Raw genomic sequence first — 26,718 nt, 5'->3', positions numbered from 1 at the left:
TTGGCAGTCACAATGCCTTTCAGAGTAACTTAAGTTCTTAGTAGTCTCTAATGAGTGACGATGTATAGAGATTGCAGCCTATAGACTGAGAATCAATGACTCGACAGTGTGTGGTGAAGTGATCAGCATAATCGCTGTTCCGCTTTACTTCAAAGTCCAAGCCAAGCTGTTTCTTCAAGACTATCGGCAGAACCACTGAGTCATTTAACCAAGGCCTAGACTGCAAATAAGATCTCTTCATTGTAGGAGATCTATAGTCTACTAAGTGTAAGCGCTCTGTGGTCTAGGTGTTACACATTTCGGTATAATAAAATGTGGGAATAAGGCAGAATAAACAGAAGGATTGGTGGTTTAACAGATGGAGAGGCACTAATGGCATAGAAAAGGCATCATTTTCTATTTTTCTACTCTGGCTTGAGAGATACAAAAAAGAACAGAAACTACAAAGACACACACACACACACACACTCTCCTGCAGACACACACTTATATCCTGAGACTTCTTCAACCACTTCTCAGTTCCATCAGCTCTTCTCCTGAGGTTGCTGTTCCTGTCTTGTCTCTACATGCCTTGTGAAATGAATTCAAGAATGCGCATGCACACATATTCACACAAACGTGTTAATGCTGGCTGAAGTAAAACCTAGCCGGGAGACATTTGATGTATTGCCATCATGGCTGGCTGGTGTTAGGTAAGGTGGAATCCACTCACTGCAAGAAGTGAATCGGATTCACTTCTTGCAACAAGAGAACCGCTGATCGAAGCACACAAACCGAGCTCCTTGCTTTGTCTCTCAGGTAAACGGACCGCCGTTTTGAACATATAACCGCTTTAAAATAGGTCAATCATTACCTAAATTCAGACAATTTTCAGAAAGAACAATAAAAAATAGAAGCTAAAAAAAACTGAATAAATAAATCAGTTTTTTTACTCCTTTCACTGTACCTGCATGATGGATATGAATAAAGTACTCGATAACCAGGTTTCACTCACGGTGCACTTTAGAAACATACCTGCCCAAGAGGTTAACGTACCATTTGTCCAGTATGTTCATCATTTTCCTGAAGCCTTCATCACTCGTGTTTACTCAACACATATCTTTAAATGTAATGTAATTTCAATGTGCCTATGCATTTGACAGATACACTCGTTTGCTGTACAGTTTTATGGATGATTCACGTTAGCCTCCAATGTATCATTTCTCCTGGTTTTCATGCATTAATTAACTGCAGCTTTTGGTGTTTTTTCAGGCAGTTAAATAAAATATTTGTGCTGCTATTCTGCACAGATAAAACTACAACTCTACAGCACTCTTGGCAAATTATTTTGTCTTGGTTCAATTCAATTCAGTTTTATTTATATAGTGCAAAATCACAACCAAAGTCACCACAAGGCCCCCTATATTAAAAAGACCCACAGTAATAAAGAGAAAACGCCCCATGCAACCAAGCAATTGGTGACACAGGGAAGGAAAAACTCCCTTCTAAAGAAACCTGTTCAGGGAGGGGCAGCCATCTGGTGACTGACAGACCCAGTATGACTGTGTAGCGTGCTCGAACTCTGAATCTGAACTACCGTATTTACAGAAAAAAATGGCAATAGCCAATATTCAAGTCAAAGCTTCAAAATGGCCCAAATCAATTGGTGATGTCATAGTAGCTACATCGCCCAATTATAAATAGTCTGTGCTGACAACACTTTACATAGTCAGCATGAATCTACATTAGCTTTTGATTATCCCAAATTCTCACTGTAGAGATTGTCCAAAAAAATGTAAATCATTGCTTCAGAAATGAAACCGGCAGCCACGAATTGATTTGACTTGAACGTTTAAAGAGAGAACGGGGAGCTGTAATGGTAGTGACCACAGCCGCTCACTGGGGTACTCTTATAATGAAAGCAAAACCGAATAGCTTTAGTGACTCCCAATATTGTAATCAAATTTACTTTACATGCCCGTGTGTGTGTGTGTGTGTGTGTGTGTGTGTGTGTGTGTGTGTGTGTGTGTGTGTGTGTGTGTGTGTGTGTGTGTGTGTACCTCTGTGAATGCATGTGCGAAAGAGAAAGAGACAGCGGGTGTGTTTTGAATTAGTGAGAGCGACAACCTTGAGGTGACCTAAAGGATTGTATTCAGTAATTATCTGATTACTCGTCTGTTTTTCCTCACTCAGACACCCTGCAACTGGATAATGCTGTAACTCACTGATCACAACCTACTTTACAATCAATTACCCATTAACAGAAGAACGGTCACAATGCACACGGGCAGACAAACGCCGCCTTTGCTGCCACCGTTTCAGAGCAAAATGTGACAAAAGAAAAACACAAAAGTGCAAATTCTAAACTTTTCCTCATCTTGTGACTTTTCTATTTATCTGCCTCACTCGCTGTTTTTCTCGTAGCTTTGTGCAGACCTCAGCACTTCGCTGAAAGCATGGTGAAGCACCACAGTGAGAAGGTGTCTCCGTCCCCTCTCAATGTCTTTTCACGATCCTTCCATTTATGAAAATGTTTGCCCTTGCCTTGTCAAAAATGTCTCTTTGAGAGGAGATGATGCCTGGCAGCCAGAGAACAGGAGAGTCAATCTTACACACAAACAGCCACAAAACACACACGCAAAGCCATGGATATAGGTACTCACATTTCAACAAGGACACACATTTACTACACACACACACAATCTCACAAAAAAAACCCTTCTTGTCTCCAAGAAGCGATAACATTATGAGAAATTTTCAGTTTGTACAAGGAAGGCCAAAGGAGGGGCGCACGTCCACCTAAGATGCCAGATTAAAGAAAAGATTCAGACTCATCAATCATTCTCCCTTTCAGTCATCCCTTAATGGAACATCTGCACGAGGCAGATGTTAAGACGTAAATACACTGGCTGCAATATAAATATCCTTCACGTCGCTCACGTTAGATACGCAGCACCAAAAACGACAAAGACAGCCAGTTCAGATGAAGGGCAGCTGGTGCACAACACTTATCACAACATGAAAGCCGAAGGCACAGCGTAACATTTTCAAGCCATCACAGCATATTATATGAAGTCAAACCGAACACGCGACACTAAAATCACTTCCTGCTTTTATCCTTAGGTGATTTTGTCATTTTCAATTATTGAGTTTGGTTGGGTAAGGTTTTTGCTTGTTTTTTTCATTTTATTAGTTACATCCAAATCTGCCCCACAAATCTTGAAATGGATTTTTCTGGGTAATACTTGTGGTTCCTGGAATATTTAAAAGTAGATCCTTTAGCTCGGGAGACAGACAGCCTTTCCGCTTTTAGGATTAGGCTTAAAACTTTCCTTTTTTAGAAATCATATAGATAAGTCTAGATCCGGTGGCCCAGAGTCCTTCCTTAGTTACACTGAACAACACTTGGGCAGGGGCTCCTGGGGGGTTCCCATCTTTTTCACTCATTATCCATTTAATAATTAGTTACTATTTACTTTGGCTTCCACAGGGTGTCTTTTGTCCCGTCTACCTCCCCTGATCCGGTCATCCAACCACAGCAGATTCCAGAGGTTTCTTCCTGCTAAAAGGGAGTTTTTATTTCCCACTGTCACCAAGTGCTTACACATTTGTAGGGTCATATTGTCGGGTCTTTACCTTATGATATAAAATGCCTTGAGGTGGCTGTTGTCGTAAGTTAGTGCTACATAAATAAAATAGACTTGTACTGAACTGACTTGGATTGAGAGGCACCAGCCTTTCAAACTTACTTATGCTGCTTGAGAATTAAAAGTGATTAAGAACAGCTTACATTATAATGACCTTCACTGCAAGCCTACAGCCAATAAAGCCTGTAAGTCCAGCACTCTGACATACCCCTAATAAAAATCGTAACTGTAAAAGCTTCACGACGACACACAGAATGAATTCACATTCCTGCCTGTATGTGCATGTAACTGAACAGCATGACCTCAGGAACATAAAAAGCTCTTATTCCAGCACAGGTAGCAGCTATAACGTGTTCCGCCTTAAATCTTTGTTGCCTAGAGGTATGGGATTTTCAGTGTCACACACATGTGATCTTTGTGAACCAGGGAGGCGAGTACCCAACCTTAACATGAGAAATGAACTGAAAAGTAGTACGAGGCCTTTGGGCTCAATCACGGTAGTGACTCAGCCACTTGAATCACACGGGAAGGATATCACACAACCAGGGATTTCTAATCCACAAAAGCTCACTTCTCACTGTCTGTGCTGTAACCCCCAGGCATTTTTGAGAGTCATCCACCCTGATGGGACTGCGAGCACGCGAACGCCTCTGAACTGGGAAGACCTTTCTTGTTGGATTACTTGTACCCCCCTTTCTTTTATTAAAGAAGTTTTGTGTGTTCTTCCTGGCAATCTGCCTCGGTGGTCTCGTATTTCATTGTGAAGCCGACCTCGGTGTTCCCTCAGGTAGCACGCGGTGTATTCACTATAACTTTACAATATGTGAAAAGAAATTGGCTGCAGAGGTAATCTACAATAGAGCCAATATTGTGGATGTTGTAAACAGACAATGACCCACCGACAGGTGAATATACAGTACACAAGCGGACATATAGATATACAGCTACCTACCTGTGTGGCTTCTGTGTGCATGTGTGAGGGAGGCCAGACAAAGAGATAGCAGCAGACTCCACACACCTACTCCACAAATGCAAGGACCCCGTTCCCGCATTCTGTCAAAGGGAAAGTAAGCACACAAATGTTGTTAGTGGACACAAGAGAAGAGACAAATTTAGAGAATGCATTGCTTTACTTGTATATATGCAAAAAACATTCATTTGATTCTCACTGCAGAACTGTTATTAGTGACTCTCTATCCCCCTCTACCTAATTGGGCTCCACCTTTCTCATTTATGCAAGTCTGAACCTAATCAAGCACCACACACTGCTGTATATGTTCATGCATGAAGTGAAAAAAGCATCAGCTGAAGCGCAAAGGTTAGTTCAGTGTTTCCCATGAATTCACCAGAACGTTCTCGCACAATAACATGTTAGGCGTTTTGGTAGAAACACTTTAAGAAGTCAGGTGGTGTAAAGAGCAACATTCACACAGTCATACTCTAAAGCAGTGGTTCTTGACCTGGGTTCGATCGAACCCTAGGGGTTTGGCAGAGCCTCCGCCATGACATGCATGGCTCATTTTGTGCAGAGTAAAAAACATATCTATGTCTTGAATTTGAAAAACATCATATTTTATTTTTCACTAAAGAGGGGTTCAGTGAATGCGCACATGAAACTGGTGGGGTTCGGTACCTCCAACAAGGTTAAGAACCACTGCTCTAAAGGATCTATTGAGGGCAACTTGGGGTTAAGTCTCTTGCCTAAGGATACTTGACTGGCATGCGGGCTGGATGAGCAGAGGACCAATCCATACACATTCATTCTACCACCTGAACCACATAACTGACTGCAAGTACACAAAAAGCACCTAATGCAGTCCACATTAAGAGCCGGGCTTGGTGGATGTCTGAAACACGGGACTATCACTCAGAAGACTGCTGGTTAAACCATGTTCAACACAAACCTTTTTACATTTACACTTATTTTTTCCTATTTGGCAGATGATTAGGGTAAAGTCTGGTTGGGACTCGAGTCCATGGTTTTGGATTGACGTTATTACCGTTTAAACTCTGTGGTGAAAGGGTTTCCTTTTTGGCAGAAAGTCCTGAGGATAACCTAACGCCATAAAACAGCTATATTCAATCTCAGAAAACTGTCTTAAAATCACTGAAAGCTCTCTTCGAGTTCTCTCTAATGAAGCTTGGGCATAAGTTCAGTAAGGAAGATCTGTAATCACTCATCTGGCTGGTTTTCTGGGTGTCAGGTTGCTTTTCTATTCTTTAAATCACTCCCACTTTCCCACGCTGTCAGTCTCAATGCTGTCATCATTACTCTAGTCCAATCATCTTCTTTCTTGCCCTCTTTGAGCCAATCAACCTCTGCTTTATGTGATTTACATCTGTGATCTCCATCATTTTCCCTTTCAAACTCATTCGTGCAACCCACCTCCTGCCCATCTCCAACTCACAGACACCTCAGAGATGTATCCAAGCCTCAGTCTTCGTCTTCACCACCACCAGCATCTAGACTCCGGGGAGTCCTGTCCTAAATCACCGCTGGGACTCCATTCTGCCATGATGGGTCATCAGAGTCTAACCACCAAATATAATAATTTCTCAATAAACAATGTTCAGTTCTTCCAAGTGAGTTCTTCCATTTCTCTTTATTGAACTAAAGTAGAGCCTGTTGCAGAAACGAAGTTCAAATTGATTTTGTTCCTAGGTTTGAATCACACATGTATAAAGCTGTTCAGTCTTGCTTCCTAGAAATTAGAAGTATGTCTAGTGGAAAACAAATAAAACTTTCACACTGAGACCTGGAGAAAGCCATCCACATATTTATTTTCTCTACTGCAACTCTCTCCTGTCTGGCATGAATGAAAAGTTACTCTCTTGCCTGCAGCTGGTTCAGAATTCAGCAGCACAGCTTCTTACTGGTATTAGCAGACAGCAATCACATCACTCAATTCCTGGCTTTTTTCCATTGGCTCCCTGTACGATTTAGAATTGATTTTAAGATTTTAATCATCACTTTTTAATGATGTTGCAATCTGGCCCCAAGCTACTTGGATGAAATGTTGACCCTGTATGAGCTAACTTCAAGCCTTAGATCCTCACATGGGGCCCTTTTGGCTAAATCATAGTCAAGAATAAAATCTAAAAGTGATTGTGCTTCTGTTTTTGGGGCCTCTCAACTTTGGAATGACCTACCTGAGGAAATAAAATGTGCAGAATTAGTAAACCTCTAAATCACTTTTTGAGACACTTTTTATGTGATTTCATTACATGTGATGTCTTTGATATTCTTTGATCCTCTGGTTAACATCTTTCATATGTCACATTTTAAATCTTTTTTTTCAGAATCAGAATACTTTAATAAGCCAAAGGGAAATTATGTGGTTACAGTTGCTCCAATAAGAGCAGTGACAGAATGAACTCAATTAAATAATAATACAATATATTACAAAGTTACAAAACATAACAAATAGCTCTAGTATAAATATCTAAAATATTACAGAGATTAAATATTTATGATTGATTGAATTGTTTTTATTTTTTTGTTTTTGTTGTTAAGCCACTTAATAAATGATAATGGTAAATAGACTATACTACTTATATATCACCTTTCTACTTAAGTTGAGGACTCAAAACACTTTCATTCACCCAGTTCACGCACACAAGTTCATTCTCTAAAGGAGCCAGGGCAACTTGGGGTTCAGTATTTTCCCTAAGGATACTTTGATATGCGGATTGAAGGAACTGGGGATCAATCCATCCAAATCCAAGTTCCAACTGGTGGATGATCTGAACCACAAACTACTTACTGCAAACATAAAAAAGGACCTAACACAATGGAAGAACCTACACATAATAAACTACTTAAAACCTTAATTTTTCTGTCGGGCATAAAATTGAAGTTTTGTACCAACAAAGTGATTCCCAAACAACCATTAGCCAAAAACTTGGTACATGTCAGAATTGTGTGCAGTGTGTCCTTAAATTATTAATTATTAATATTAGTATCTGAAAGTCATGTCCTCAGGGTACAGGAAAATAGCCAGCAAAGATCTGACACGGGACCCAAGAGCTGCATCTGGTGCCTTAGCTGATCCATCTACTTATTTTAAAATGGTCTTGATAATTCTTCTTCTAATTCATGGATTCTAAAATAATATGTACAAAGACAGATGATGAATCCTAACAGTGTTTGTGATTTTAAAACTTTTTATGCCTGTGGCACAATTATGTCCATACTTGAGTCACGTTGAGCGTCAAATGTCATTTCTCTAATGCAGTGATGTATCATCTGTGTTACACCTTCTTAACGTAGTAACTGTGAGCATCCTGTAGAATTTAGCCAGCACAACGTCACTGCCATGCATGATTGTTGAGAAAACAGTCATGTATAACCCTTATACTCTACGACTAATGTCAAACATACACAACTGGCAATTATACCCTGCAGTGACCTTCTGTCTCCCTAATAAATACAAAAAAGGCTATTTCACTGTTCACTGCAATAAAAGCACCGGGGATGTGCCAAGAACGGTTCTGGCATTTTTGTGCCCAGACTTGCCTGGCACAGTGTGGAAACAAGATGGAAAGAAAACATCATCATCCACTTCAGGTTTGGCAGTGTTGGCTATTTGCTTTTACCACTTTCATCCCACTTAAAGACAGCACTCCCTGTCATGGCGCACTAACTGTCGGCTTTTCAGAGGAACCGCATTGCTCTTTGGGGCATACGTTTCAAAATGTGAATACAGCATCTCAAATATGCTACTGAGTGAAAAATTGTGTTCCGTCGGCAACATCCACCCATATGCTGCTGAATCTGTTGCTGCTGTTGCAAGTCACGAGGCCACAAATTTGAGAAAGAAAAGACTGCAGGATGAAGGCATAATGCACACTAAGACACGGAGCCGACTCAGGACAGGTGCACGTTTGTTTTGGGGTAAAGAAATAACGACCTATTAGAGAACAGATACTGCCAATGTCCAAGCAGCCAACAACAAAAACAAGCAAAACAACAAAGCAAAAAAAAAACCTGTAACACAAAGCTTTTATACCCTCAGGTCTGACAGGAATCTGCAAGCAAGTACAAAACAACTCACCAATAAATCTAATAAAAACAACTTTTCTGATTTAAAAAAATATATTCATCAACTATACTGATCAAATAACAGATTTTATTTATGTGTGTGTATTCAATGTGGACAAGGCCAACAATGGTGAGTAAACACTTAGAGTACTGGGTATCCAAATGCTGGCAGGTGTTTCCACTGAAGTAAAGGATGCACATAATTAAAGCACTTTACATTCTGGGCACTAAGTACACGCAAAAAGTTCTTCAACAGACAAACAAGCTGTGTGTTTTCTACCAAGGAAACTGTTTGGTCAGTAAACTTGTGTACATGTGTTTGCGCACTGGTGTGAATAAATAACTGCAGGATGCTGGTAAAGCAAAAGCAAATGCAAGAGGCAGCTGAGCTCTTTTTTATCTTTTACATATGTTGTTTAAATATCTATAGCTTTGCTCAAAACTCAACTAAGTCAACTATATACTACTACTAGTCTTGGTCGTACTCCAACTCCAACCTCCAAACACTAAACAGTAGTGAGCAAATGTCTTCAGTCATCCCTCATTTCTTTATATTTTGTTAGGAGACTGGGAATAGCTGCAGTTATTTATTGAACCATGTGCAAACATACATGGAGCTTGAACTCTTTTAAGCAAAGTTTCTTATCATTTCTTCTTGTTGTCTTCAGGAATAGTTCACCAGGTTTCTTGAAATAAATTCAAAGCTCTTCTTTTCTTCTTTCTACTTTTGTTCTATATCAAGATGATACACCACTTTGCATTTAAGCATGAACTATTATTATTATTCTTTGCCCTGCCTTCCTCCCTTTTCATCCTGTTAAAAGAGAGTTTTTCCTTCCCACTTTCACCTGGTGCTTTCTCATATGGCATCATCTGATTGATGGGGTTTTCTCTGTATTATTGTACAGTTTTTAAATATAAAGCTTCTTAAGGCAGCTACTGTTGTGATTTGGTGCTATATAAACAAAATCAAATTCAATTGAACTGAATGATCCCACACTGCTTCAATAATGTTGAGCTGTGGGCTCTGAGGAGGTCAGTCTATGACTGATAATGTTTTTCTTTCTAAGAACTGGCAGTGTGTTTGGGGTCATCGTCATGCTGAAAATGAAGGCGCTGCCAGTCAAACTCTTTCCAGATGATAATGCATAGTGAATCAAAAGCAGATGTTACTTCTCTGCTTCCATAATTTAATCAATTTTGATAAGATCCCCATGATTACAGGTTGAAATACAGCCCCAACCCGTGAAAGAGCCTCCACCTTGTTTTACAGATGGCTGTAGAACCTGGCTGTTGTACCTATATTATTCGTACATATTGACAACAAAAAATAAAATCTGAAGTTGTCACTCCATAAGATCTGTTGCCACGGATTTTCAGCCTAGCTCTTGTGTAATTTGAAACACCCTAACCTCTTATTCCTGATTCCCTTCTTTAAGATCAGCTTCTTGATGGTCATCCTTCCACTCAGAACTTTTCTAATGAAGCTTCATCAAATACTGTAGTAGTTGGGTCAACTAGGCCCAGATACATCTCTCAGATTTGGCAATGTTTCCCATTAAATACACAACTTTCAGATACTGTTCATCTGCTGCAGATAGATTTTTAGGGCTGATCATTTTTCTTTTATTCTCCGCTTTCCAGTTTTCTTATGTTGGCACGATGGCAAGTTTACAGCTAATAGTTATTTGGGAATGACCTTGTTGGGGCAGTAATATTTTATCACTGATACAGTAAGTGTGTAATTTTTGGCTCTTTTCATAGAAAAGTAAAATTTAATCACGCTAAATGATGTGCTTTTATGACAGGCTGCTAGTGGCTAAACATACAATCTAAAATTGGTTATTTTTTAAGTTGCCTGCTATGTGTCAATAAAACTCTGGTTCATCCCTTTAGTTAGGCTCCTTTTATGCTGTAATGATTCAGAGGTCAGTGTTAAGTGGTTTAACAAACAAAAAAAACCCAAACTCTCTAAAAATGGTGGTAATGAATAACTCTACTAGTAACGAAGGAAAGTCATGGCATTAAAAAAACAAAACTAAAATACTTTTGAAAAGATCTGTGATGATGTAAGTAAAACAAACCAAGCTCACCAGTTTTTGTGTGAGAGTCTGGGCAGATTAACTAAGTGCAGATGAGATTATGCACACACCTGGTTGGATCTGGGCATAATTTGATGTGTTTATTTTGTGCACATATTCTATATTCAAGGATGTATCTGCACGCACGTGTGAGACCGCTTTTGCCGTGAGGAAGTGTGTGTTAAGCTCTGGCTCGAGTTCTGAGCTTGGTGTGTGAGTCATCTGGTTATGCAGCCAGGCATTTGTAGAGCTGGGAGAAGCTGAAAAGCCAGACAGGCTGAGCCAAGGCTTTCTCTGGTTAGGGGGCATCACACACACACAGAGAGTGTGTGTGTACTTTTCATCTCTTGTTCCTTTCATCTCTTCCAGTCTTCCTATATCTTTCCTTCTCTCCCTTCTCCTCTCACCCTCTTCCTGCTGTCCTCACCTATCTTCTGCTGGTACTATATAATTAGGAAACAAAGCAGAGACAGTGCCTGCTTCCTCTCCAGCTCATTTAGATACACAGCAGTGTTTGTGATGATGCAGTGCCACTTCATTATGGCTGGTTGTTTGGTCTGTCTGCCGCAGAATGAGTGGGTGTGTGATATAGAAATGGATTCAGAAAGGGGCAGCAGAAGACAGAGAGAGAGAGAGTAGAGGAGAGGAGCACTGTGGTTGTGTGTGTGTTTGTGTACGTGTGTGTCTGACTGCTCAGGAACAAGGGGTTCTGATCAATAGCTTCTAAACAGCTCGACTCTCCATCAGTATCAAACTCATCAGAGGACGGTGACTCACACATCTGCACACACTCAAAGGCAACAGACAAATTGTCTATACTGACAAACCAAAAGTCCACGTGTGAGTTCGGAACTTTGTGAATTTCGAGATCACAGCGGCTGGTAAACAAGCGCTTCAAGCAGTGCAGACTCCAGAAATCCTAAACTCCTCTAATCACATCTTTAGCGTTAACACTGGTGAGAAAACATGCTCACAGGTGTACACACTGGTGATCACACCCACAAACTACACCCTTTTTGGCTCCTACCTCAAAGCACACTGTGTTCTGTTGATCTTATGTGCTGCACAATAATGTTTAATATTTAGTATTTACTGTCATATTCCCATATATCATTGTGATGTTGTTTATTCTATTACTCTTGTTCTCTTCTGCTTGTTTTCTTTTTTCTTTCTCAGCAGGTGATCCAGGTGATTGATATATGCATTTTTTTTTCTCTGCCCGTTCTGTTGGTTTTTGTCTTTTGCCCTTCTCCCCCGTCCCTCTTCTCAGCTGTTTCTCTTTCCCTCTTTCTTTCTCCCCTTCTTTCCCCCAGTCAAGTCTGTCCCGTATTCAGTAAGTGAAAATAAAATAAACAATAACAGGTGAATCAAATGGACCATTACGGCAAGGCTGGGATGGTCAGTTTGGTAAAGTAAATCCGTTGGGCATCTTTCTTTGCCTTTAGACAACAATTCTGATGCAAAAGAGCCAAACGGGACAGGCCAAAAAAAAAAAAAAACCAAAAAAACACTGGTGAGAAAACAGCATTAAATCTCATAACCCGGGATGATGTAGCTTTTTTAACAGAACACAGAGGAGCAAAAGAGAAAGTAAAAGCGAGTTGAGAAAGAAATAGTTGGTGAAAGAGCGGTGGTCTCCAATGACTTCAGCAGTCTGTTCCATCCCTTTAATTAGTCCCATTGGAATACCCTCCCCGCTCCACGCAGCTGATCAGTTTCCTCTCCATATCTCCAGTCTGTTTTTGTGTGTGCGAACACGTGGGCGTGTGTGTTTGTATGCATCTTAGCTAAAGCCGGACAGACATCTCACGGGCATATGAGCCCTGGATGAGCTCCCAGTGGTAATAGAGAAAAATGTAGTAGAAATACATTAATACTCCAGGAGTTTCCATTCTTTAAGATATAAGCCATTTGGAAAATGAGATCCCTGTGCGCTCTGCATCAGTCACTGCAGCAATTAACATAAAGCGATTTTGATATTAGAACACACACATTGTTACCCACGGTCACAAAAACTGACATTTTTATTTTCATGCATACTGAGAAACAGTCTTTCAGTGACATCATTTACAAGAGGGAATAAACTGTTTTAAAGTAGCAGTTGTGCCAGTACACTATAAGGGATTTTTAGGGTTGCTTTCACACCCCTGTTCAGTTTATACAGGCGCAATTGTCCCTTTAGTGTGGTTCAATTAGGCCAATGTGAAAGCTGTCACCTCAACTGTGGTACAAACCAGCCAACCTGAGAGCATCAGGTCCAGTTCTACATGAAATGTAGAGGTACATTTCATTAGTGGTGTGAAAGCGAATCAAATGCAGCATTTTAACAGCTGAGCTCACAGTTCAGCCAACAGAAACATCTGATAAGGCTTCTTTACAACATTTATTTTAAATAATAGCCATCGGGAACTTTATAGTTGGGGAATGGTGACACGTCTTTCAGCAGTAGCTCTGGTCTCTCGTGGTCAACCCACGCGTATGCAGACTCCGGTATATGTAACATCAACTAGTTGATTTTTTTAAACGAAACTACAGCTGAATCCATCTGCTCATAAAGGTCTGTAAGCAACATGAAAAGTAATATACAGTACTAGAGATGGCACGATACCACTTTTTTATGTCCGATACCGATACCGATATCATAAATTTGGATATCTGCCGATACCGATATGAATCCAATATAGTGTTTTTTAATCAACAAAACTGTTTTTTAAAATATCTTGCTGCATTTTGCAAGTCTGCAAGTTCATACTCAAGTTTAAAACAACAACTACACTAAAGCTATTCTGTTATACCTGTATACAAAAAAAATATTTCATAGTTCAGCAATACTGATCAATCTAATAAACTTAAACCTACACCATCCTCCCTATTCTGGTATTTTAAAGAGTACTTAGCGTAAATATTAAGCAACCTAACTAACAGGGTTCCAACTCCCAGCAACAACATAAATAAATAAAAAATAGGGAACCACCCCTCACGCGCCACCTCATGATGCTTAATCGACGTAATCAACCTTAATTTGATGCAGTGTGAAAAAAAATGCACAGAAATCAATTATTTTTCAAGAAATATTAAATAGATTCAACATCTTTCTTCAACAAAATTGCAGACTGCACAGATGGTACCTTCCCAAAGGAAAAAGTACTATAGCTTACTAGGGTATATATATTAGACTTAATAGTCACTATATACAGTAATTGACTTCTATTCATTTTACATCAAATTAAAACTTTGGGTGTCAGATAATTATTTATTAAAAGCTCGACATTTTAAATGAGAATAAGAAAGAAAAGTCTGTCTTTGTGCCCCCTTTTCCCTGTTCATGCCCTATCGGCCCCCCTGGCTAAACTTTGCTAGATCCGCCCCTGCACAGTTACCAGCCGTCAGCTGCGTAGAAAAAGATCCTGGTGTAGAAAGTAATATTAAATACATTCTAACAACAGCTGATCAAGCTTAAACGTTCTGCTGTTGTTCAGCCGCTGGTTTCCTCTTTCTGGTGCAAAGTGGACCAAAAACAAACAAGAGAGACGGAGTCGCGACAGAAAAGCCGATCAGCTGATCAGTTTCACCATTGAAGTAGCAGCCGGAGAGCGAGAGGCAGTCGCTTGTTAAGCTTAACGTGGGAATGCTTTACAAACATTCAGAGATGGACTTACACACTTGCTTTACTTCTCTCGGGGATAACTTTGTCGGAGATGAAATGCCAGGTTGCTAGCGAAGCTCCACATGCTATCCAGACCACCGACAGGTCCCGCATGCCACAGCCGCTCTATCACGTGATGCATACTGCTCCGACTGCTAACGTTCTGAGGTGAGTTACGGCGTATTGCAAGTTTTGTGAGGTGCTTTCGTGATATTTAATGGATCGGATTACATTTTTTATTTTTCTCCGATATCCGATCCAGTAATTTAGGTCAGTATCGGACCGATACCGATACGTAATATCGGATCGGTCCATCTCTATACAGTACACTGTATATTTATGCAGCTTGTAACTATGGTAACGGGTTTTCATGTCAGCATATGAGTGCAGGGATTTTATTATAATGAGATAGTCAAAAACATTAAAAACGTGGTGAAATTAGCTTCTCCAATTCAGTAAAAAGCTCTCGGAGATTTTTTTTACCATTTAAATCAGACAGACCTCCTCCTGCAGCTCCTCCCTCTTTTTCTGAGCACAGAACAAACAGCAAGTATGGCCATACATGCTCTAAGTGCGCCAGTTAATAAAGGCATTTGGCTTCACACAAGGTTAAAACCCTGCTCTCATATGTGAAAATCCTCAGCTCACAACGTAGCACCACTTTATTTTACTGCTTTCTCTCTCTCTCTGAGACCTATGATTGGTCAAAGTCAGTCTCCCATTACAGGCTAGATTTTATAACACCTGAAAACAGAGCCAAGAAGAGGTGTAAGAGTCGAGTTCCCTCTCACATCACTGGAATTACGATATGCTGAAAGGTTATTTATTTATTTTTTTGTTTAGCAGTGACATCAACAACATGTTGACTCCACTAGCTTAATGACAAAGAGACAAAGCCTTATTTGTCTCATCTCTTTGTCGTATTTATAATAATAATATTCACGTTAGAGTAAATTGTGCTCGTAATTAGTTAACAAATAGAAGAAAACTGTCCTGCTGACTTCAATTCACCAGTGCCGCACACCACCAAGGTTATTATTTTTCTGAGGGCCACACAAGGTGTTTATGGGCCCTAAAATTTCCCCATTGTTATATCGTCTTTTATTGCAATGAGAGTAATTTCAGCTCTAACAGTGAGAAACTCTTTGGCACCAATTAGCGGTGACATCTGTGATCCCTACAATCTGTTACCTTGTATTTTTTTTCTGTCCTTGAGCATTGAAATTAAGTAGCTATTGTATGACTGTGACTTCAGAACAATAGATATGAATCATAATCATCCTGATAATTTAAGGGAGAGCTGACTATCTCACTCGCCCGAGGAACAAAGGTCATCATGATGCTCGCAAGCTTGTTGTTCTATTTAAAGTGAAAACTACCAAGAGAAAATGGAAGCTGCTGTTTGATACCAACAAGAAGCAGCAAAAAAGAAAGGAAAGATGAAAGGTAATTAGGCAAGTGCATAGGAAGTAAGCAAAAGAGCCAAAGGGAATGGTTCAAGGATGAAAGAGAAGGAAGGAATCCAAGGTTACCAGTAACCAGGGTTCCCAAGTACTGTACCTAAACCTGACACAATGCTTTTGTCTTCCTCTTCACCATCGCCTGTCCATTAAAGGAAAAATGTACCATAAAACGTTCACAAACAGTTGATTTTTTATACTGAATTTTCCATCTAGTCTGATTTATCGTTTGTGAGATCACGGGGTCTTTCGTCGATAAGGTACACGACTCAAACAGAAATGCTGTTAAGGCCAGATCCTGGTGCAGCCTGAATTACACTGTTGTAATACCAGAACAAAAATAATAAGGTATGAAAAACTGCTGGTGTGTGTCGCCTGCACCTTGTATCTCCACTCTTACTAAACTAGCATGTAGATGCTACACACAACAGTGGACAAGAATTGGGAGATGATGATTTGCCGAATGGATTCTGGGTATTCTTGCGAGTTAATGGACGGGCTTGTTTTGTAGCCAGAGTTAGAACTGCAAGGACTTTCCAAACCTAATTGCAACCTCGGGAGATTTCAGCTTGATTAGGCCTCCCCGATCCTGCCAGAAGCATGTGTGTGTGTGTGTGTGCATTTGCATGCATGAGTGTGTGATTCATGTGTGTCTTTCATTAATCAAATCCACAGTTTGGTCCTTGTGGCTAAACTCCCTCCATGTGACCTGTAGAAAAAGCCCGTGGCTAAAATTTAAACCTCCAATTTAACTACCATTGTGGAAACATTATATCTGAAACGTGTGAGTCAATGCGCATGAAAATCAGGAGAAGGATCGGGGGAAGAAGAGGGAGTGAGTTAATGAGGAGTGGGCATTTCCTCCTCCATTCCTCAACCTCTTATCATTCGTTCACTAGTTAACAGCACACTATGACTGCAGCAGAGTGCACATCACAGACTTGACATCCCCCATCTCTCAAATCAGCTTTTGCCTGCTGCTGCTACATGTGTGTCCCCGACACATCCCCGAAGCTTGAGTCGACCCAAGGGTGTCACACTCCATCCATCTCCATCCTCTCTCCTTCTTTGGCTCTGGCTCTGTTTGTCGCATGCTGTGCTAACCTGGAGAGCCCGCTGCACCGCGAGGTACGATCCTGATGTCACTACCAATCCATCGTCCACACACAGCACAGCCACCCCAAAAACATCCTCAGGTCAAACGCACACACACATACACAGAGAGGAAAAAACAGCGCTGCAGTGTGTGGCTGCTGACAGTACAGATCCAGGTGGTTAACGCAGTTATGTTGTCTGAGCCTTTCTATCAGCCACTAGTCCAACAGCATCAAACAATAAAAGAAAAAAGGAATTGCCAGGCTTCACCTACAGGCGCGAGCTACACCAACCCTGTAAGCTGGCTTAACACTGCAAAAATAACATCAAAGTCCTTCTCTCCGTAGAATACACAGCAGACCACTTTTATATTTATCTATCACATTTTGACTACACTTCAATTTCCGGCGAGGTTCTTGGGCAATGACAGAAAAGAACACTTTGAACTAAATAAACAAATGCAAAGAGGGATCTCTTGAAGCTTTGGAATTGAGGAAATATATTAAAGCAAAATGCTAATGGCCTCCACTATGTGCTCCCTGATGTGGGAAGCCCGGAAGCGTCAGGCATGGGAGAGCACGGATGGAAAAAATAACCCAGAAGGAAAAGATTGCTTCTTTAATTCAATTTAATTGCAGTTTTTTTTTTTCCTTTTGTAGACTTTTGGCTGAAATTATTACAACACTTAATGAAACAGGTGGAAGTCCATTCAGTACTTGAAAGCTTGTAGAGCTTTGTTTCTGAAGAATAGGAGCACTTGCAAAGTTAAACTGTGACACCAATGGGATTTTGTTGTACCTGAACGAGAAATGAAAACAGGCCGATCAGTTAAAGTCTCATCAGAGAGTGAAAGCAATAAAGAACTGCAGAGCCTCAGAGGCTTTAGGATAACTTCCTCCAGCACAGTTAAGCTGTTGGATGCAAAGAAAAGGTGCAGCTCTTCGCTTATTTCGGGGCTCAGGGACACAGGAAGAACGCAGGTTCTACTTTTCCAGCTCACTTTAATGGGAGTGCGATTTCATCCGTCTGTCTCCCAGACAGACAGGTGAAAGCGACCGGCAGTAAAAGCACTTACTCTCTCTCTCCTTCTCCCTCTCTCTCTGTCTATACTTTCCTCTCTGTGCTTCCCAACTTAATTTTTCATCACACTGTGGTTTTCAGAAGACCGGGGCTTTTTCTTTTCTCCACTGCCCTCAGCTGGCATATTTAGATTCTACCCCACGTCCATTTCTATCTTCCTCTAGTTTCTGCGGACTTGTAGTAAAAATAGGTCTTTCTTCTAATTCTAATTTGTGTTGTACAGTTATTTCATTTTTAACCTTAATTTTTTATATTTTATTCCTTCCTAGTTAAATTTACCCTTTTTAATTTTTCATATTTATTTCCTATCTTATTCATAGCCTTTTCCTTTTTTTTCTTTAGGTCACGAGCAGTTGTCCAAGCATTTCACTGCATATCGTACTGTGTATGACTGTGTACGTGACAAATAAAATTTGAATTTGATTCTTCTAGCATTTTTTATAAACCTTTGAATTATTACAACAGTAATAAGGCTCTGAAGATATATATTTTTCCTAACATCAAACAACTGATGACATTTAAAAGATATAGTTTCATACATCTAAACACAAATCCTGGCTTCACTGCTCAGTCACTTTATGCCCTGTTGAAAGTAAAGACTGTAAAGATTAAAAAATGTTCAATCTGGGCGCAAAAAACCTTCATCCGGAGCTGGGTTCATTCATGTGTGTCAGTGGAGGACTGCCAACACCGCTAGTTTGAGTTGAAAACGTCAAAAAACATAGTGTTTGACAAGGGGGGGGGGGGGGGGGGGGGATGAGGCAGGATAAAAGTAAAAAAGTTCAGTGAACGATTGTGTGTGTGTGTGTGTGTGTGTGTGTGTGTGTGTGTGTGTGTACACGCATGTGACGTTTTGTGTGATGATTACTGATGTGAGCAGATGAGGGGCAGGAGGTGGCATTTAGGGTCCGAGCTTTTCTCCAGAAACTCTGCCTCGGGTTTATGAAACCCCAAAGAGAGGAAACAGCACTGGGATGACTTCCTGTTTTGTTTCCTTTTTTCTGTCTTTCACTAGATTATGTCATTTTGAAAGCACAACACAGCATTGAAAGCGGAGCGTCTCAATGATGGCTTCAGTCCTCTCTGGTCTCATTCTGTAACTCTCCTAAACTCCCCAGCTCAGACCTATTTCTCTGCCCTAAATGCATAATTCTGTAAATGAAGCATCTGCTTGGGTGGTCCCTGTAGGCCCATGTGTATCAGGCTGAGGCTGACTTAAAAATAGTTTTACTAACAGTTTCCAAAATAAGTAGCACAAGACTACGATTTTGAACTTGATAATGTATGTTAATGTCTAAGATGGCAATGGGTAAATAAGCTGTACGCAGTATAATGAATTTCAAAAATGTGATAACACTGTAACTATTTACATTCAAATCAATCACGATACTGAACAGGTAGGTAAACGAAAACTAACAGTTAAGTTAATCATTTGGAAGCTTTCACACATATAACCAGCAGCAAGAACTTGCCAATATTTATCCAAACAAAATCACAGTGTTAAGTGTTTCTGGATTAACACTAATTATTGGTATATTGGCATGAAACCAATCATTTCTCTTCAGTTTCGATGTCGTCCTTCCAAAGATCAATATTCGGCATGCTTGCCAACAAGTTTCAGCCAGTGCCACACTGATGAGGAGACGTGACAATAACAGTAATAATTCAGATCCTGTTTAATAGCTGTTCACCAAACAACTCTTGAAGGACATAAACATAAATATAAGCTGATATCAGAACAGGAAATGGTGGCAAGCACGTCAATTTACTATTCTAAAGAGGCCGCAGGTATAAATATGCTTGGTTGTCTGTCACGGTGCTAGTTCTGTAAATGATAAATGGTAAATGCACTGGTTCTTATATGGCGCTTTTCTACGCTATCTGAGCACTCGGAGCGCTTTAGCTCTGATAAATTGGTGACCATTCCAGGGTAGTGATGTCACCAGTACTGATATCTCTCAATGCCAAACTTAGTTTAGTAGCTGTATGATGTATGTGCTGAATAAGGTTTCTAAAAAATCTATACTCAAATCCTAATCAGTACTAACATTTATCAGATTACATACTCATTTGTAACAGCACTGACATCAGCAGTGCTGTTTTTCTTAACTCACAGTGAACCTGAGAAAAACCTGCCAGAAGCACAGGAAATAAACATGGCTTAGATTAATCTCTTTGCACAGACCAGTATTGTTCTTTATTTTATTTTTTGTTTATGCTTCTTACTTTTTCATTTTACACTCAAGGTTTCAAAAATTATGTTGAGTATTTTCCTGGTTATTAAGATTGAGGTTGAAGTTCTAGTATTGTGATGACCCGAATCCTGTTTTGCTTAAATCAACATGGCTTGTGCATAATATTGATTCTGATTGGCCAACATTTCTACATGTTTATATCACCACCTGTTGCTTTGGCATCCTTTTAGCTTGACATTGTTATTTAAATGGTCTGTACTTGTATAGCGCTTTACACAACCAGTCATCCACCCATTCACACACACACACTGGTGATGGCAGCTACATTGTAGCCGCCCTGGGGCGCACTGACAGAGGCGAGGCTGCCGGACACTGGCGCCACCGGGCCCTCTGACCACCACCGTGTGAAGTGTCTTGCTACCTCAAGGACACAACGACCGAGACTGTCCAAGCCGGGGCTCGAACCGGCAACCTTCCGATTACAAGGCGAACTCCCAACTCTTGAGCCACATGTTCATGTGGACACAAATATTTTTCAAAGCAGACATGGAAAAATCTTCATTTAAAAAAGAGACCATGTGGATTTATGTCTCTACTTGAGATATTCTACTAATGCACAATGCCTTCTTTGCACTTCTGGTCTTTTCTAACGCTTTTAGTTATGCTTGCAATTCATCACTACAGGGCATTGTGTTATTTAGAGTTTTGTGTGATCTGTGTTCTTACAGTCAGAAATAACCAAGTTAACATAGACTCATTGCTGTTACATGTGCTGATCATGCTTAATGAGACCCCATTCTAGGTCTGGAAAAATATAATAAAGGATGAACTGAGTAATTCAATGTGATGGTGTGAGGTAATAGACGTATACATCTGTTTGACTTACTAATCTTAAATAAAATTATTTCACTTACTTGCTAACCATGTTGGAGGACACTGCTGGCAGAGCTGAGGAGTCATTCCGATAAACACAAAGACAGCGGGATACCTTCTATACCTTCTAAAAGGCCAATGCTTTCTCAACCTCTCACATATAAATTTCTCTTTGAAGTAGACCACCAAACCAAGAAGCTATGCATTTTATGACCCCAGAGAGGCAGGAGATGGGGCATCTATCAGAGGTAGTAATGATTTAAGCACAGCATGGGGGGAACCTGCAGTCCTGCAATGCTAAGCATTTCACCTCAAGGACCTTCTGTTCCCAAAATACATAAAACTCTATATAGTTCAGTTGAATATTCCCCATCTAGGGAATTATCACACTCCCAAGAAAAAAAAAGCCAAAAAAGACCGTCTGCTTTCACCTGAACAGTGTCTGGATGAACACTGAGCAGATAAGAAAATGAAGTTCTCAGACTCGGGGAAAGCCCATGCTGTGAGCATCAATTCAATGGCTAAGACACGAAACCACATAAATGGGAATTAGACTCTCTGAATGTGGATGGCAAAGAGAGACAGGAGAAGAAATTTTCAAACTCTTTCAGTATGAAACAAATTTCAGTCTGTTTAAAGTAATAAAAATACTTAATGATCTTTGTTCCATCTTCATTTAATTCAACCTTCTGCTTCGATTCACAGTTTTTAAAAGTAAAGAAGTTTGCTTTTTTTTCTTTTTTTGCTTTGCTGTATTTAAAGTAGCTTTAAAGGTTTTTTTCTGTTAAAATACTTCATAGAATATTATCTCAATACCATGATGTCATCCTTGTGAATCACCAAATCCCAGGGATTATTACTTAAATCATAGTTCCATTTATTTTTCAGTTGCTTTAAAAGTCGCCTCCAAAGCCACCATTTCCCTGAGCATTCTCTGACACCTCGATGGGCGTGTCTAGGGAGGGAAGTCAGCACCGACGATGCCCTCTGCTGACAAGCACGCTCATCTCCTGGTCAGGATGTCCCTTGAAAATTTTGCCTATAAAAAGCAGCTGCTGGAACGCAACTTTATGGATTCTTTGTTGTCGCCAATAAAAAGCTCTCTCATCGTATTTCTCCATTGCCAGGCAACTTCCGAAAGCTCTTCACTGCCACACGCTGCCGCTGCTGCTGCTGCTGCTGCTGCTGCTGCCCTTTCTCTCTCCATAATTCGTCTCACTGACTCAGCGGCTATGGACATGCAAACAAACACCACACTTTCTTTCTTCTTACCAAGAGACTATAGAAATGACAACTGGGTCCTTTATTCCAAACACTGCTTCCAATAAGAATGACAATCACTCACCTGCATCATACTTTCACTGCCAAGTCTTTCACTAAATTCCTCATTCGTTTGTTTTTATAGAGGTAGTTAGTGTTACTGTGAAATTTCTTATTTAATTTCTGCCTAAGTTAATGTGTGTGGGCTTTATAGAGATTTTTGCCATATTTCCAAAATGAAGCTAATTTCCCTACAGCGTGTGGATGATGGAATTTATTCTTACAGGGGTGTTAATTTCATTCTCTATGGCAAATAGCAGGAAATTAATGAAAACTTGTTGTTTTTCTCCCCAGAAAACTCATCATATTGTTCCTATTTCACCTCCCAGCCTGGTGCATATAACTTATGCATGCATTTGATGTGTTATCTGTGCGCACACTCACTGTGTGTCTGTACACGTGTGTGCATTTGCAGCCAACAGCTGTAGATGGCAACAAATATAAGCCATCCTAATAATGCAACGGTGAAGCAGCCAGTAAGGTCAACATAAGAGACTGAACGGAAAGCGAAATGTCTGGATACACCAAACACTCACACACACACACACACACACACACGTACACACTGTCTGAATCTATCCCCACCTCCAGGCACATAAACATGGACCCTCCCAATCTGTATATCACTCCCCATCCACACTCTCCCCGTATTTTCTCACAAACCATTACTTTTTTCACCTCTCTGATTTCTTCTTCTATCCACCCCCGCTCTTTCTCCTCTCCCCCCTCTGTCCTTCCTCTCTTACATCCATCTTATGCTGATATCGTTGGAGGTCAGACGACACCCTGAGAAAGAGGGCTGAAGAATGGATCCATGATCCTTGGCCTTAATTACAGTGTCAAATGAGCTGTTAGCTATCTACATGCAGGTTTGTGTGTGTGTGTGTGTGTGTGTGTGTGTGTGTGTGTGTGTGTGTGTGTGTGTGTGTGTGTTTGTTCTTTCTCTAATATGCTAGTCAGCTCCCCACAGGTGCAGTTGCCATATCAGCATCCACAACAACAGATGGACTCCAGTTACACACACGCATGCAAATCCACCATATCACATAATATTTATCACAGTCTGCAATAACACAAAATCAGAAATAAACAAAACACGACAACAACAACAAAACATGTAGCATGTAACACAAACTCTTCTGTGTTCGTATTTGAGAAAGAGGAGCGTGGTCCACAGTCCATCCTGTCATTGCAAATTCCACCCAGCAGGAACCGCTTTCTGCTGCCAGTAACCGGCAGATGAGGGATTTGGCGCACATGTACCAAAACTCCCATCAGAAGTTATTGCCAACAGATCAGGGTGAGCTATTGACTTCTACACACAACCGTCTATCAGACATGATAATGGAGAACTGGAGCCACTGGGGCAGGCAGATTGGCAGCTGGGCTGGCAATTATCTGAAGCAGACAGAGGGACAAACGGAGTTTCGCTTTTCTGGAGGGTTAAATTGTTACCATTTATATTCACCCTCACTCGGGGAGGGAAAACAAAACAAGAACTTGAACTTAATTTACTTTACCTTTTTTTTTTAACCTTAATGTAAACGAGTCAGAGATATTAGCTTGATGGCTACCATTACCGTGGCCTTTTGAAATAACCATAGCCCGTTTAGATAGAGGGCAAAATCACAACAGCAGTTGGCTCGAGTTGCTTTGTTTTGTAAAGAGCCTACAGTAACTGTAGTAACTGTGGCTTACAGCACATTAAAATGAGAAATCGAGTATCTCAAATTATTAAAATCTTCATTCTGAGTTTAATATTTGACTATGTATTTTTCAGTCTAGTTCACTACATACAACCGTAATCATGGGGAAGACTGCTGACTTGATAGTTAGTGTCATCAAGACCTCCACAAGGAGTGTAAGCCAAGAGGGTCACTGCTGAAAAGGCTTAGCGTTCATGGAGTGCAGTATCACAGCATGTTAATAGAACGTGGTATGAAGGGAAAGGAACATGTGCACAAGCAAGAGGATGACTGCAGCCTTGAGAGAATTGTCAAGAAAATTTGATTCAAGAACTTCGCAAGGAGTGGACCATGTCAGTGTATCGACCCTCTGCTTTCCTGTTATTAAGCCACACCTGAACCGGAAGGAACATCGGAAGCGTTTTAACTGGACTAAGGAGAAAAAGGAGAAAAAGAACTGGACTGTTGCTCAGTGATCATAAGTCCTCTTGACACATGAAAGTGAATTTTCATTTAAGGTACAGAATCCAAGGTGATTGAACTCCAGTGGGAAGTTCTAACAGTCTGTAATGATTAAGGTTGCCATGTCCTCTACTGGTGTTGGTAGTTAAACTATGATGCAGTCACCTATCAGGAGATTTTAAAGGACTTCATGTTTCCATCTGCTGATAAGCTTTATGAAGATGCTGATTTCCTTTTCCTTAACGCCTGTCCAGAGGCCCAAAACTAACACCAAGCACGTTGGTGACTGCATTATCACTGAGCTTGATGGGCCTTTCAACCTGAAGATGAGAAACACCCAAAGCAAAAATACAGATGACCTGAAGACTCCTATCAAAGGAACCTAAACTAATTCGTGTTAAATGAGACCCCAAAAAGTGCTGTGTGGTAATTAATATAATTTTCAGCAGTTTGACATTTCTGAAGGAAATATTTTAGGATTTTCAGATGCTTGATTTCTATTTTTTTTAGAAGCAAATAGTCTTAATCATTCAAATCAAAATAAAAAAGCTAGAAATATTCCAGTTTATGTATAATAAATATAGAATATGTGAAAGTTTCCCTTTCAGAATTAAATTGCCAAAAAAAAGTCACAGTGATGCACTAGTATTCCTGCAAGTTTGAGAATGATGCGGTTCTCTATATCCGCTTAATCAGGGCAGATGTCCCTGTACGATCACAGTAAATCATTAATAATGCTTCACCTCATGCACTCATATGCCTGCAGGACACGCACTTCTCTTTTTCCGTGGAAAACTCACCCAAGTCAAGATGCTTAATCAGATTCAGAGCAACATCCAGCAGAAACGTAAACATGGAACACATCAGATGTTTATATATAGATATAGATATATATAGAGATAGATATATATGACTTGAATGTCTGTCGTAATAAGCTTGCATTTGTGTGTGTGTGTGTGTGTGTGTGTGTGTCAGAAGGAAAGATAGTGTGTGTGTGTGTGTGTGTGTGTGTGTGTGTGTGTGTGTGTGTGTGTGTGTGTGACTAGTTGATATTCCAGGGTGGCTTGTTGTGAGTGTGGTTTCCCACAATTCTTATCAGAGCTGTGATCACAGAAAACTGGTCTCCCCAAATGGAGCACATCCCTCCCTGACACTATCAGCGATGTAGCCACACACACACACACACACACACACACACACACACACACACACACACACACACACACACACACATAGAAAGCCATCCATTATGTTTCTCTGCTGGCGATTCCCCTTCCTTGAGTCTAATTCAATCTTCAACTTATAACGCAACACCAAAACACGCGCAGCCAAGAACATGAATGCAATTTGGAACAATCTGAGGTGAGTATGTCTGTCTTATGAATAAATAAGAGTTTTTCCTTTACTCAAAACCAGCAGAGGAAATCTGCCTCGGGACGGATAAAACAATTGCTGGCTTAGAAAAATTGAAAACAAAGGAGAAGGGAAAAAAGCCGCAGCAAATACAAAGCGCCAGGGAGGAAAAAGACATGTAATATTCAGTGGGGAAAGCAAGGAGGTCGACATTTTGAGGATTTGTAGTGGGGTAAGAGGGGTGAAAAAAGCAAATGGCTGCAAGGGTGTGTTTGAGTTTGTCTATTTCAGCCCACAGATCCGTTTCAGAGAAGGAAACACACAGATTCTCTCAAGCAGTGATCTAATTGACAAGCCAGAGATGCAGCATAGTGAATTAAAGTACATGAGGTACAAAGCAGTGCAGCACTTCTGCAGCAGTGAGGTAGATCTGCATGCTGATATGCTGAGGAAAGCATCACACAGAGCAGTTCATGCAGAGGTAAAAAAGTGATGAGAAAAAGACTTAGATAAGATGCGTCCTGCTCAAAATCTGCCTTTGCTTCATTCTGGGGAAACGTGTCCTAGTTAATACCCAGCTGCTCAGCGCACAAACATACACTGCCTGCACGCTCGCACAAACACATGCACACACATTCCTGTGCTGCTAATGAACAGCCTGCTTTCTCACTTGGGATTTCTCACCCTATAAGTTTGTTTCCTTCTTTACCTTTACCACATCCATCTATCCTTCCTTCCCTTCCTCTTGCATTCTGGTGACAGCTTCTCCTCTCCGGGGTTTAGCGGTTTGACGTGTGCCCC

At 40.5% G+C, this 26,718-nt stretch overlaps 1 protein-coding gene across 2 annotated transcripts in view; it reads right to left on the bottom strand.

Moving 5' to 3' along the window:
* The window catches only part of LOC147304766 (chemokine-like protein TAFA-2), a 95,956-nt gene that overhangs the window by 43,324 nt on the left and 25,914 nt on the right, over positions 1-26,718 (bottom strand). For both annotated transcript variants that reach the window (XM_086278053.1, XM_086278052.1), the window contains exon 2: positions 4,579-4,679. In XM_086278053.1, coding sequence (XP_086134179.1) covers positions 4,579-4,678 — 100 coding nt within the window. In that variant the 5' untranslated portion in view covers position 4,679. The remainder of the gene's footprint in view (positions 1-4,578; positions 4,680-26,718) is intronic.

Source organism: Aulonocara sp. 'chitande type north' Nkhata Bay, linkage group LG20 (assembly GCF_057382095.1).
Source record: "Aulonocara sp. 'chitande type north' Nkhata Bay isolate Kocher_YH1m ecotype deep benthic linkage group LG20, A_spYH_male_GT1.1, whole genome shotgun sequence".
NCBI classification, from domain to species: Eukaryota; Metazoa; Chordata; class Actinopteri; order Cichliformes; family Cichlidae; genus Aulonocara; species Aulonocara sp. 'chitande type north' Nkhata Bay.
This window is presented reverse-complemented; position numbering and strand designations above follow the sequence as displayed.